The sequence below is a fragment of the Filicampus tigris genome, chromosome 19 (assembly GCF_054856515.1).
Source record: "Filicampus tigris isolate MCC_2025a chromosome 19, RoL_Ftig_1.0, whole genome shotgun sequence".
Lineage (NCBI taxonomy): Eukaryota > Metazoa > Chordata > Actinopteri > Syngnathiformes > Syngnathidae > Filicampus > Filicampus tigris.
The window spans coordinates 1403743-1418511 of NC_141235.1; the positions used below are offsets into that span (position 1 = coordinate 1403743).

At 40.6% G+C, this 14769-nt stretch overlaps 1 protein-coding gene across 3 annotated transcripts in view; it reads left to right on the forward strand.

Moving 5' to 3' along the window:
* Positions 1–14769, forward strand: part of vti1a (vesicle transport through interaction with t-SNAREs 1A) — a 95693-nt gene that overhangs the window by 584 nt on the left and 80340 nt on the right. For all 3 annotated transcript variants that reach the window (XM_086017109.1, XM_086017106.1, XM_086017108.1), the window contains exons 2-3: positions 1953–2011; positions 3097–3207. In XM_086017109.1, coding sequence (XP_085873235.1) covers positions 1953–2011; positions 3097–3207 — 170 coding nt within the window. The remainder of the gene's footprint in view (positions 1–1952; positions 2012–3096; positions 3208–14769) is intronic.

Sequence of the window (14769 nt, forward strand, 5' to 3'; positions counted from 1 at the left end):
TCTGTTTACATCTTTAGTCGTACGTCTTAATGTGTTAAAATGACAAACATCGAGAGTCACACATTGAAAGTCAATTATAATAAGATTCAATAGGTTATATCAATGTATTATATTCAGTCAAATCAACTTCTAAACTCTTAAGAGAATTATCTCCAACTCCCAATAATAATGCTAGGTTAACTATAAATAACGATGATATAAAAATGATACAACAGTAAATTTTAACATGAAAGATAAGTGAGAGGGAATGGTGTTTGAAAAAAACAAATCGTTTGGTGTAATCAATATCGATGTTCCGATCGAAAGGTCACTGATCGTGATCGGCCGATGTACATTCTGCACTGTCAATTTTAAATATTTTTCTATAATAAAGGGATGGAAATAAAGATATAATTTTTCTTTAATCTGATTCACCAATTATTTGTAAAAAAAAAAAAAAAAAAAAAAAATGAATCTATTATGAAAATAAATCGTTCATAAGCAGCTCTACAATGGAAAAATGTGCATTGACTCCATGTGATCGGAATCAGTCTCGGCCGATCTCACCCATGGAAGATTGGTATCGAAATTGCCAGCAATTAACCCCGATTAGAATACCCCTAGGAATAAATATAAATAATAGAAAAAGCCATTCAATACATAAATGAATAGCTTGAAATAAATCAACCTCTAAACTAGGGGTAATGAATATTGCAATATCAATATTATTGTGATATTTAACAAGCGCCTAAAGAAACAAGGTCATTGATCTAATGAAATAAATACTTTTTTTTCATGCGGCAAACTAAGCATCTCAATGCATTCTTTGCCTAAATTTCTTTATATATTTGTTTATTTTATGGAAGTTATTTAGTAATGCCCCTAGATCAGGGGTCTCAAACTCAACCTGTGGGGGGCTGCTGGAGATGGAGTTGGGTGTGTATTGGCTGTATGAAGTATTCCTCAAACAAAGGGGTTCAAGTATTCAAAAATAGTACTGTACAACTAATCCAAGCTTCTCAATTTGTATAAATAGCAGTTCAGAACATGAACGCTTCTTCAGAATGTGAGCAAGATTGGTCAGCTGGTCCTCGCTTTCAGCATGTCTACTTGAGTCATGACGTCGTATTTCGTGAGCACGGCAACTTTCTCGGCATTCACGACATGCCGGGTACCCCTGCGCTCAACAGTACAGCATTTCATCTTGAAATTGGCTGTCCTGAATCCATCGATTCTATACCAAGTGCAGGAAAACAGACAGACAGGGAGATTCGAGTTGGAAATTCAATTGGAAATTGAATCTGAGATTGAGTCAGAAATAAAACCTGGAAGACAATGGGAATGAGTCAGAAATAAAATCTGGAAGACAATGGGAAATTGGATTTGAGTTGGAATTGAATTCAATCAAAAATTGAGTCTGGAATTGAAATTGAATACTAGGCAAATGTCAAACTCAAATTACGGATCGATCCACATCAAGTGTAGGATGACAGATTTGGATCAGAAATCGAATTGGTAATTGAATCAGAAATCAAATCAAACTAGAAATTGATTTCGGAAAAAAATCAGGAATGTAAAAATGTCATCAATTAAAGCAGCGCAATATGATGCGTTTATTGAAATGAATATCACTGGCCAAATGAATGCACAAGTAGTCCAAAAGTCTTCCATGTTGAAAATGAGCCGCGAGGGGGCGAGAGGAGGCGCGCCGCTTTGCCGACTCTCGAGCCGAGCTGACACGACGTCGCTTCCCCGTCGAGGCAACAAAGGCCTCTCCCGCGCACGCCAATAACTACCAGGCGTCACGCAAACGCGCCGGCAACGTGTAAATATAGCTTCAAATGTGTCCTCGTGTTAGCATTTTTTTTGCTCTTCTCCGCCCCCACCCGCCAGCACCATTGGCACCTTTTGCGGGGGCTGTTGTCACGAAGCGCCTCCTGATCAATATGTGTTCTCTTCTTCTTCCCTTTCAGAGGAGAAGACGCAGCTGGTTCTAAATGTCGACAAACAGCTTGAAGAAGTCAGAGAGTTGGTATGTCTTTGATGGCTCATTTCCACTTCGGAAATAACGAACTGGGCGGGAGCGTCAAACGTCGAGGAGGCTCCCCACTTTTGCGTGATTACTGGCCCGCTAATGTCCTTGTTTTTTGTTTTTTGTAAGTGACACCCAGCGTGACACATTTCAAGCCGTTCTCTCCGAGCGGGCGTCCTCATGCGAACGAGCCCGACAGCAGACAAATTGTCTCGTTATGTCACGGTGATTAGTCAAAACAGGCGCCTTAGCCAGGCATCAAATGCGCTTGCACCTCATCTACATGGGTTTTTGACGACGTTTTCCTTTGTCACAACTTTCATGATGGCGAGATGAGTGACGGCGCTTTGCCATCTACACGGGAATGCGCTTAATTAACAGCACGCCACGTTTTGTCATTTGCTGAAGTTGACTATTTTCAGAGCTGTCTTGTTTGTGCCATTCCACATGTAAATGAAATCATACCGACGACTACACAGATGTGCACTGCCGCTTCCTTGACGTACGAGAAGGGTTACAAAAATTCAGGGAATTTGCCAAGTTTATAATTACGACAATAAACCAGCAATGTAAAAAAAATGGTAGGTCTCCCTCTTAGAGGAGAACTCCAGGCAAATATTTCTTTAGCCATGTCATGCTTTATGTGGCCCCACTAGTGGAAACATGATATTCCGATTCATACTCCGCTAGTGGAATAAGAAGTACTCCACCCGTTTCCATCCATTTGAGGCGGCGGCCATCTTGTCCCATCGTGCCCTCCGCTGTCAACTGAAATCGACTTGGAAGTGCCCTCGGGCTCGCATTGCGGACGTCGAAGCTCACCCGTTTTCTGGATCCGGTCACGAGACGTTCGCAATGTGAGCCCGAGCGCACTTTGGTGTCAAGTTCCGTCGACAGCAGAGGGCGGTGTAAGGTGATTTGATTGTTTTTCACAGTCTTTCTTTTGTTCTGCTTTGTGTTGCGGGCCAACTTGTGAGGTCAGAGCGAGCCTTCGCTCGACTTGAGTTGGGCTTGAAATGACTGTGAAAGCGAACTGCGGAGTTGACTGTGAAAGCGCCGTATCGACTTTGGGTGTGTTTTGTCAGTTGGAGCAGATGGACCTGGAGGTGCGGGAGATCCCTGTCCAGAGCCGAGCCATGTACAACAGCCGCCTGAAGAGCTACAAGCAGGAGGTGGACAAGCTGGAGAAGGATTTTGTAAGTGACAGAAACTTTTCCAAAGGGACTTCCCCTTGACCTCACTTCATGGGAAAACTCTAATTAGTTACCATTTCATTGAAATGGGGCCATTTTTAAATTTGAACGTTGCCACGATCCCCCCAAAACATTCTCGCTATCATTTGGAGGCCTGAAAATACCTACAAAAAATGTATGTTTAGTACAAAATCCTACTCAATTCTAATGACGGCAACAACTTTATTCTGGAAACGCAATCAACGGTAATGCTAACATTCATCGCTTAAAAGAGAGTTCATCCAAAACGTTATGTTTTAATGAACAGGAAAATTGTTGCTGTCCTACTAAATAGTTGTTTTTTTACTTCAATAGTCACTTGCACAATGTAGTAAAAAGTGAAATAAATACAGGTGAAGTGTCTTTAGACAGTGCTTCATTGGCCTACCGTTAGAGGGAGCCGGCATAGCAGACTTTGAGAATGGCTGACTGACGTAAGGGGTGTCATGAAAAGCAGCCCCGAACGGATGCGCTTTGCGGGTGGAGGCAGAGAAAACCGGCGCCTCTCAACCGGCGCTTTGATCACGCAAAGAGGAGGCCCAACGTCGGCTTAATCTCATCAAATTTATCGGGTAAACAGAGCCCGCCGTGTTCAAAGGAGCTTGTCGCCGTTTCCCAGCGGGGACGGCGGGGGTCCGCACATGTCTGCTGCGGCTCGGCAACAACACTCCATTTTTTTTTTTCCTTTGTTTTTGCTTTTAAAATGATCAGGTGTTATTAACGGGATAGCTTTTGACGTCTAAACATGATGGGATGTCAGCCATTAACTATTCTTCATTAATAATGAGGATGATAATAATGACAAGAATGCTTATATCGTTGCTTTTTTTGGAAAACAAAATTCTGATTAAAACAATAATGCAGATAAATATGATGATATTCTTGTGATAAAATGCAATTTACTGTACGATACTAATTACATGTAATTATTTTTTAAAAATATGTTTATATTATGAAATGTTTTTACCTTTCATCAGAGACACAAAGAAAAAAATGGGTGATAATCAATCATTTGAATTGAATTTTAAGTTAAATGAAATAAACAAAAATGAATTTAATTGATTTCATTATTTCATTTAATTATTTTAATTCATCACCCTAATGGGAGCAAGTGGTTTAGAAAATAGATGGATTTTGTATTTTACTTTAATCTTATGTATATATAATTTGATATGATTAATAACATTTAGGTAACCCACCGCCCTACTAAGGAAAAACTGCAATATAGTAATATTTAGTTCAATGTAATAATTAGCTTTATTTCATTTGTTTGAGTTTGGTGTGGAGGCCAACATCTTAACGTGGAAAAGTGTTTCAGAACAAAGATTGACTTTCTTAAAATGTAATTGCATTTCATTTCAATCAATTGTGCTCATACCGTGCTGTGTTCAACATAAACTAGTCATCAAAAAGCATTTCTTGCAACGCTTTTCATTATTTTGCTCTTTTGCCTGCTGGTTCCTCTTTTTTGCCAGCCGATGGCGACATTGCTCCAAGAATCTTCCCGCCCTGTGGAAGGTTCATGACAAGGACAATATTGGGCTCCATTTACCAAATGACTCTGCCCGTTTTTTGATCTCTGATCATAAAATGCGTCCTCTTATTGCTTTGCTTGATCTCCCCTCTTTGTAAAACGGATATGAAAATAATCTGACGTGAATGTCCTTGCGGGCGGGAGACACTTTAATCCTGCCGTCATTTATTTCTGCACTTCTATCCGATGGCCAAATTGATCATTTCATTTGGTCAAAACAAATCATGTGCAGAGGTACCCTTGACTGAAGGGTTTGATTTCTTCCCTGACCGTGCTCGCATCTCAAATCAACATCCCCCATTGAAAGAATGGTCAACCCCATGAATCCGTTTCCGACGCCTTCAAATGCAAAAAGATGTTCGCGCCCTTGATCGCCGCCTGTCCTTTATCCACATCTGCTTCATTGTTGTAAATATCTTTAACATTCTATGCTTGAGAAGTCTGTTTTAAATTGAAGAAAGTTGGCAAAAGACCTTCACATAACCACGTGAACTGATTGCGGCCGGATGTTGTTAAGTTTGCTGTCGTGTCCGAAGCTCACTCTAAAGTCGAGTTATCGCCGTACTGTACTTAATGATATTTTTTCCATCGCAGGTTTCCATGCTAGAATTTGGGGGTCATTGTCCCCTAGTGGCCCCCCCAAAAAACAATGTATACCTTTTTAAATAACACATGGTAAAGAGTTTTCTTTTCATATTTGTGCATTGTTGACTTTGTTGAAGGTTCATTGGCAGGCGTTAAACAGAAAGCTGTGAGGAATCCTATTGACGGATACCTCTAAAGTGGGAAATCGAGGCCGCCGATGGTCAAGGTGGCGTCGGCCTGAGGAGCGGGACGCTATTTTCCCTCTCACAAAGAGTCAGGCGATTTCATTGATCACATCCAGTCGGGACGGCAGCCAAAGTCTCTTTCTCTCTTTGTGAGCCTGATAGCATTTCATCCGGACACTTCTTTTCAATCCGCCGCCATTATCGCCGCGCGCGTTGTCTTGGTCACGTTGTTCCGTCGAAGATGGCCGGCGTTGGCCGGCGTTGGCCGTCGCCACCCCCACTTAGGTGGCTACTTCACTTCAATGAGGCCTCAGTCGCATTCTGTGCGTCATGACGCTCACCTATCCCTTTGCTCACTTCTGTTGTTTAGCGTTTCAGTCACGGTCAAGTGGGATCTCTGACTGTGCCTTTTCATTTGGAAATAAAAAAGCCGCCCAGGGAGGTAATTAATGCCTTTCCAAAGCCCAACCTTGAAATGCGGAGCACTTTATTTGCCAGATAGATGGATGAGGTGAATAGAATGTTGGCGCAGATCCCCCCGCCCCCCACCTCCCAACTTTCTTTGTATTCTTTTCTTTATTCCGCTCTATCAGTTTCATTTGTGACCTTCTCGAAATAACTTCAACTTTCAAACGGGCCCAACATCACGCAATCTGTGTTTAATGAATACCCCCCCCCCAAAACACCCACCCCCGGCCCCTCTTGCGCAAATGGTTGCTAACGAAATCATTTAACTATAAACTGGACCCTGGTGAACGTAGCTTGCGATGGGATTGAGGAAAAGTGCCACACTTTGTGTCATGATGTCGCTCGTTGCTCTGTCAAGGAGCTAATGAATTTTCTTTTTCTTTTATGCTGCCTGTAAATGATGGCATTTTTCTGTTGTGTCGCTGCTCTGTAAAACAGTATGTATGAGGAAGGCGTTTATTTTTCCGGTGTGGATGATACACCTCTTCCAAACTTTTTGAGGAACTACAAGATCTTTGAAAGCGCAAAGCGTTGCTACAGTATGCTACTTTGCTGAGTTCCAGATAATTATTTTCCCCCTTTGGGGAAAGGGAGGTGCTTATTTGAGGGAGGCGTTTATTTTACTTATGTGTATGACGCACCTGGCCAAAGCTATTTGAGAAAATGCGATATCTGCGTACAGGATGCCATGTAGCAGTGTGAAAGCGCAAAAAGTCTTTGCAATTTCCAACTTTGCTTAGTTTTGTTTTAAACACTTTTTTTTCCCAGATGGGAGCAGGGAACCCTTAAAGAAGCTGCCATTTGGCGGGATCTCAACGAATTAATATTTTTGTCCTTTTTCGGGTGTTTTTTTTTTTTCCTCACCTCTAAAATGACATGTAAATGATACTGACTTTGAGCTGGCCTCCGTACGTCCAGTTTTTTTTCCCTTTTTTTTTCTTGAGGTTCCCGTGCTATTAGTCCTGGCTCTCAAAGCCGCGTTCTTGAGATGTTGGTGCAGTATTTTGTGCTCGTCTATCGTTGAATGCATGAATGAATATTCAGAGGCATTTTCTTTAATTAGCGGTCGGGGACGAGTCAAGGTTGCGGAGGCTTGACCGAAAAACGGAAAGTTTTGAATGTCTTCTTTTTTTGAAAGCTGAGACGTCGTCCCTGCACCATTACACACTCACATTGTTGTAATCCGTCATGAAGGCCTCTCGTTGTTCTGACCTCGGTCGTCGTCAAACAGAGGCGGACATGACAAACCGACACGAGTCGGCTGCTTTAAAAAAACCAAAAAAAAAACCACGTACCCCCCGCACTCCCGCCTCACTTGTTCTAATTCAGCTGAGGAGCCAAAGCAGATTGACTCTTTTCATGCTTGCAGCAGCCCCATCAGTGACACCAAAGTCTAAGCGCTCGCAGCTCGCCATGAAAAGCCAGGCGAGATTTCAGATGTAAACAAACGGATCTTGTTGTCGTACACTTGCGTCCTTTCCCTTTTTCGTGGATTTGTCGCGTCGGGTGCTCATCTTTAACAATGCACAAGTTTGCGGATAAGCCCCTTTTTCTCCTCCCCGCTCGCGTTGAATCCGTTTCTGTTTGTGGGATTTGATATTTGAATGGCAGTGGAGGGTCAAAGCAGGGTTGGAGGACGCTGTCGCACAAACAGCTGCAGGGGATGTTGATGCTGAACACAGTCTTTGCTTTGGAATTGATGTCACTGGTAATAAACTATACAGGACATTTTTCACAAAACCTTTTGCATTCTTAACTAATAATAGAAATAATATTAAGAATAATAGCTTGTAATGTGTAAAGTACCTTTTAAATGATTGTTTTGCCATCAAAAGACCTTTTCTCAGTCTTGTTTAGGCTGTTTGTATCAGAAAATAAACATTTATATTTGAGGGGAAAATTTGTATTGTTATTGTTAGCCTAATAGCATAATTGCCAATGTAGTTTTTCACTTCCTGTTACCAAATTAATAATCAAAACTAAAAAAATCAATGTACTTAGAAAAACCTATTCTTTGTTTTCTGAAAATATTCAAATATGACTTAGGCAACTATGCTAATAGGCTAATAATATTTTCATGATTAAAAAAAATATTTATTTCATATAATTCATTTTTATTTATTTATTTTTTTTTACAAAAGTTTTAGGATATTTGTTGAGAAACAATTATCTACATCTAAGGAAAAAAAACAAATGTATAGACAGTGAAAACAAAATACACACATGAATTAATCAATAAAAATCAATGCGTCCATTGTGCGTCTTCTCCCACTGAGGCGACTGCGTGAAGATTATTTTCATCACCTGGCAGCCTCGAAGTCGTGTCTTTTAGCGCATCATCAATCAGGTGATCTCTTCACGCTAACACTTGTCTCTATGGCCCACCGCGTTTTTTCCCGTTATTTTGTTTGTCGGCCCGCAAACCGTTCTCCTATCGCTTCCTCTCTCGCTTATCTCGCAAAGTCGCACACACTCACTCGCTTGCTGACAGCGATCAGTATAGTTTTCAGACGCTCGTCTGGCTGTGCAAAAAAAAAAGAAAAAGAAAAGGCCCTCCCTGGGTCCCCTTGCTGTCCTCGGGGCTCGTGTGATTGAGTGACTTGCCGTGAGTGTGGAGGGAGGGCGCAGATAATAAGGGAGGGAAACATAAAGACGTAGGGCGATGATATGATAACATCCCCTTCCTCTTCACCCCCCCCCTTCTAGTGCATCACTTTCTTCTTCGCCATCCTACCCCCAGTGTCTGCAGCCCATCCCGCGGAGCGCCGTAAACCAGAAGTGACATGTGACACCCGCTCCCCAGTGATGTGCTGACAAGCGGGTACTAGAATAGGTGACAATGTTTTTTTTTTTTTTGTTTTTTTTGCCAAGACTGGCTTAAGTGTGGGGGATTCATGAAGTATTCATGAAATATATTATGAATCATTGGCTTCTCTATCCCTCTGTTTTTTAAGGCGCTGGCATTTTGCGTTTTAATAACAGAAAGAGCAACAGCAGAGTTCATGTACAGATAGATAGATAGATTTTTTTTGTGCAATTAAACGGGCTCTCAGGCTCTCATGCTCTCAAGTGTTTCTAATGAGCAAACACCCATTTTTCCCTCCCCACCGCAGCGCCTTGACCACAAATACGTTGCACAAGATGAGTTAACGGATTTCATTTTTTATTTTTATTTTGCAGTCTTTGTAATGCTTATTACCATAACACAGCGTGAATTATTCGACTTTTCCTTTTTTGTCAATCAAAACATGTAAATTTGCACTTTTTTCAGAATGATTAACATTTTGTCAGCCTCGTAGCATGATTGATTGCCCAAGTTGTATTTAGCTTACTATTTCAACCCCCCCCAAAAAATGCTCTGGATTAAAAATAGTGTTTATTCTTGCTTGCCAAAAGCATTTAAAAAAGGACTATTATTAGCAGAATGGCAAAATAAAAGTAAAGAAAACTATAAGGCATACTTGAACATTTTCAGAAAACACAAAAAAGGAAAAGATTTTAGCAAGTACATTGGTATTTTTCACTGGCATCGTTTGTCAAAGTCATTTTCAACCTTTACATTATCACCAATGCGCGTGGTCAAAATGGTGTGTTTTCTTATTTTCCTAAAACACTCAAATATGAGTTAGGCCACTTTGCTATTAGGCAAACCATTGAGTCCTGCTGCTAATACAATGTGTTTTTTGTACCATTGTTGCAAATTCCAAGACAAGACCTGAGGACTGCCGGGAAAGTGCTTGGGTGGTTCAGGATTGTGCATGTTGGAGGGCTTGTCAAAAAGTGTGTGTGTGCGCGCGTGTGTGTGTGTGTGTGTGTGTGTGTGTGTATGTTCGGGGGAGGAGGCGGTGTTCTCATCAGCATGTGAATGTGTCCCCCGCCATGTGGAATAACAAAGTAATACCTCAATATGTAGCGATAATGATCTGGCTAAGTCCCGATGTGCGTCCCGTCGTATTGTTATGCTAATCAAGTCCGCCATTGGCTTGCGACAATGGTCACGTTACAAGAAAAGGAAAAAGATAGTCTACGCCGAGTCCATGTCCACTGCACGCACACACGCGCAGGCCGACTCGGTCGCCTTTTGTGTCTAGCTTTGCTTTTTTTTTTTCTTTTTTTTTCCATGACAGTTTTCAATTTTAGATAAGAGCCCGAGAACAGACATCAAACTAAAATTGAATCACAAATGGAGGTCAGAAGTGAGCCTCCTTCCAAAGCGCTTTATTTTTCAGAAAGTCCAGTCCACTGTCCTCTCTAGTGTAGTTTGTCATATAAATACGAGTGGGTGTCCAAAAAAAGTTGTGTATTTTGGGTTAGAAAATGTGTACATAATTCTATGAAAGTCCAATATATTGGAGAAAAAAAGGTTTTTGAGAAAAAGACATATTTTTCTGAATTTTATTTTTTTTCATGAAGAAGAACATATTTCCAAATGGTAGTGATTTATTTAGAAACAGCAAAAAAATGTTTTTCAGAAAAAAAATGTTTTCAAGTGAAATAGGAATGATTGTTTTAGGGAAAAAATGAACCTTGTATATTTTTGAGCACAAAAGTCCTATTTTTTCCAGAAAAAAAGGATACCTTTTTTTTCTCCAAAAAAAACCCGAACTTTTTTTTCACAAAATGTTTTTTGTGTTACTAAGTAGTAATTGCCTAGAAAAAGCTCTCTATTTTTGAGAAAACGTTTTCTATATTTGAGAAAAAGTTTTGCGTCATTAACGTGCGTCTTTTTCAACTCCATTTCTTTCTTTTATTATTTCAAATGTGACTTAGTCAATTATGCTATTAGAAATGATATTGTTATTATGAAGAAAGCATGTATTTCCCCCCAAAAGTTTACTTTATTGAAAAATATTTTGTAAACAAAAGTGGCATTTTCCTCCAGAAACAAATTATTTGCCTGAAAATCTTTTTTATTTTTTATTTTTTAGATCTAGATTTTCTGTTGAGAAAGACAGTTGTACATTTGTTTTAGAAAGTCATACATTATAGAGAAAAAGCAATATATATCTAATTTTGCGATAATAATAAAAAGCACACACCTGCCCAGACCAACTTGTCCGCCTTTTGTGTCTAGCTTCTTTTTTTTTGTTTTACTTTGCTTTTTTTTTTTTTTTTTTTTTTTATGACAGTTTTCAATTTTAGATAAGAGCCCGAGAATAGACATCAAACAAAACTGAATCACAAGTGGAGGTCAGAAGTGAGCTTCCTTCCAAAGTGGAGGAACGGGTTAAAAGTGAAGGTATTTCTTTCCTTTTTCCACAAAAAAAGGGGGTGTGGGGTGTGTGTGTGTGCGTGTGTGTTGGGGGGGTTCGGTGAGCCTTGTGCAGTTAGCCACAGGCTAATGGGCCGCTTGGTTGCCGGGCTTGCCAGGTAGTCTTCATCCCCCCCGTCAGGAAAATCCCTCCTCCACTTTGCTGTAATCTCACCTTTCTCTCCGGTGCTGACCTGGGGAGGCCCACTTTATTCCCCCATGCTCCCCACACTTTCTCCCCCCGACGGCTCTGCTCTATCGATTCCCTCCCGCGAACCAACGCTGTCTGCCCGTCTTTAGCACCGGCAGCACCTGGCCCCCCTCCCTCGCCCCGCCTGCCGTCTTCCTCTCTCGCCTTTACACGTCCCTACCGTGCAACCACGGTGAGGAGGCAGCAATAACGGGGCACCTTTGATTTTTCATTAGGTGCACCTCCATATTTTAATACGGGGTTTAATGGACCCCCCCCCCGCCCCCCTTTGGCCTCGGAAAGCTCCTTCAATCAATAGCCCTTCAATTTGCTCACCTTTTTGTTGGGTCCGCGCTACTCGCCGCCGCTGTCTTCGGGCCACTCGTCAAGGCCTCAAATGCCTCGACGGCTTGCTGCTATCACAGAGGTGCGAGCTTGAAAGGCCCCCCTCCACCCCCCGTCGCCCCCAGGACTCCCCAGGGATGCTGTTTACTCCATCTTTGGTAGATGTTGGTCATTTTAAGTGAAATGAATGCCTTCAAGCTAACGCAACTCCATAAAACAAAGACTCCTCACCTCACTCTTTGCGTGCTTGATGATTTTTTATGTTATTTTTTGTTTGGTGACACACTTTTTGCTTTTTCATGGAAGGAGAGCGAACACATTGCAGGCGTCGAGTGGAAAGCCACCAAAGGCGGCAACCTGTGAGCTAATGAGAGGGGCCCCCATGCTGTTATCTGAGGCGCCCGGCTCCTCTTTTCTCCGCCGCCGCCGCCGCCGTCGTCGCCTCTCTCTCTTTTTTTATTTTATTTTTTATTTTCCGTGTACAGTAGCCCCTCGTGCAAGCGAAGCAAAGGAAGTCGGCAAAGACGGAAATAAAACAAACGACACCCTCCTGTGCTTACGTACGTTTGGAAAAGAAAATATTCAAGCTTGTGCTTTACTGTACTGCAAAAAAAGCAAAAAATGGCCGCACTGGAAAAGAGAGGAAAAAAATAAGATTAAAGGCACCGATTTTCAAGAGAGGAAAAAAAAGAAGTTCTTATATTTCCAGAAAGTTGAATCTTATGTCTAAGAAACATGAAATTGTCTATTTTCAAGAACAAACAGAAAAGAGTTGTACATTTTTTAGATGTGTGAGACAAAAGTTTCACAATTTTGAGAATGGGAAAAAAAATAAATACATTTTAAATTCGGGAAAATATATAAAATCTATTGTATATTTTCAAGAAACAAGGAAAGAAGTATTTTTTTAGGGGAAAATTGCATAATTTTAAGAAAAAAATATGCTTTTCATAGTTTCATTTATTTAGTCAGGTTAATTGATATTTTCCTAGATAAAATCGCTACTTTTGAGAAAACGCTATATTTTGGTGCAAAAAGTTGACATTTTTGCGAATAAAAAAACATTTTTTGATGCCAAATCTTATTTTCTGGAATCAAATATTCTATAGACGTGACGAAAATGGGAATCTAAGCAAGTTTTGAGTAAAAAGTTGCATTCATGTTTTCAACAATTTGTGTACAAACATTCCAAAGTAAATTTTTCCATAATTAATTGGATATCGCGAAATACAATCTGGAGGCATAAAGTCAGAATTAAGACAATCGCACAGTTATTTAGGCTTTTTTTCCCCCCGACTTTGGCCGCGCTCCTCCTCCTCGTCCTCTTTTTCGTCCTCATGTTGGTTTTCCTGCTGGGTAAGCGAGGAAGGTGCCACCTTGCAGCGAGTCGGCTTAATTGCACTTCACGCTATGCCAGCAACCATGTGCAGCTGGCCAAACAGAGCTCGCAACTTCAGGGGACCCTCATTACACGCTGCCCCTGGGTATATATTTTTTTTTCTTCATTTTTATATACACGCCTTTTATTCCCCCCCATCTAATGAACTGTTTACATTTCTCTCCTCAGCTTTGCAGGCGCACACCATTATTTGCAATTGTCCTGGTGTCACTCGCGGCACCAAGAGCAGTGGGAGGGCAGTCAAATGGCTGCACACAAGACACTTTGGGAAGCATTACAAAAAAAAATTGAAATGTTCTCTTTTTGGGGGGTTTTGAATCTAGTCAAGCAGAGAGATTTAAAAAAATAATACTAATGATAGTTTTTCACACATAAGAAGAACTCTATCATGAAATAAATGGAATGGTGCTTGCGTTACATTTTGATGGTCAAGAATATTTTTGTGTGTGTTAGTTAGCTGTGCCATCTATTTTTTTGGACACGGGAGGAAAAGGAGATTTCGAGATCACTTTTGTAAGAAAACCTTGATTCTCTAAAAATATACAACAGGATCTAAGAAATACACAACTTTTCCGCTCACAGATCTTTCAATTTTTTTTTCAAAAATGTGACTTGTATCTCGAAAATGTATGACTCGGGGTCCGACATTCAGCCCTTTTCGAGTGGTGGCCCTGCTAGAACCGGCACTGGCCCTGATTTAAAACAATACTGAACAAAATTCCTAATTGTAGATGTGGGCCTGCCTGTGGATGAAAGAGGAAAAAGCATGTCATCTAAGCGGCCCAAATGCACGCAAGTACACGGGCAGCCACTTAAAAAAAAATATCCACACTCCCCAGTGTGTAGATATTGTGATTTAAAACAATACTTTTTCTTTACACATGTTCCAATAATGAGATAGTGTACACAGAGAATTATGTAAAACTCATTAGCATATCTGATATGAATGTTATGCGCACATAAGTAATTATGTTTTGATGGGTGATGATTTTTTTTTTATCCATGTTATCGCTTTTTTTTTTGGACAGGACACCAACACTTGCGCGGCGGCGCTGCTTTGACGGCATTTGCATCAAGTTCAAGAAGTACCTTTGTACTGTTTCCGCGTGCGTGCGTGTGGGAATAAGATGCAAAAATTCACACCCAAAGATTAGAAAAGTGACAAAAGACAGACCTTTGAAAAGGATTTAAAAAAAAAAAAAAAAAAAAAAAAGGCTCCTCCTCCCTCATCTCGGCAAAAAGCAACCATCTGATTATTTTAAGGTGCTGGCTGGCTATCTATATATATAATATAGAAAAAGTGCTAGCGTTTCTGGAAAATGTTTCAATATGACTTCAGAAACTATGCCGTTTCAACTGGGGTGTGTAGACTTTTTTATATATATATATATATATATATATATATATATATATATATATATATATATATATATATATATAAACATTTTCCAGAAACGCTTGCTCAAATTATTGTTTCTTCTCGCCTACTAGGACAGCTGAACTTTATTTGGGGTTGTTAATCAGATACTAGGTGTGCGCTGACTCCCATGACTTTGAATGTGGTAGGTT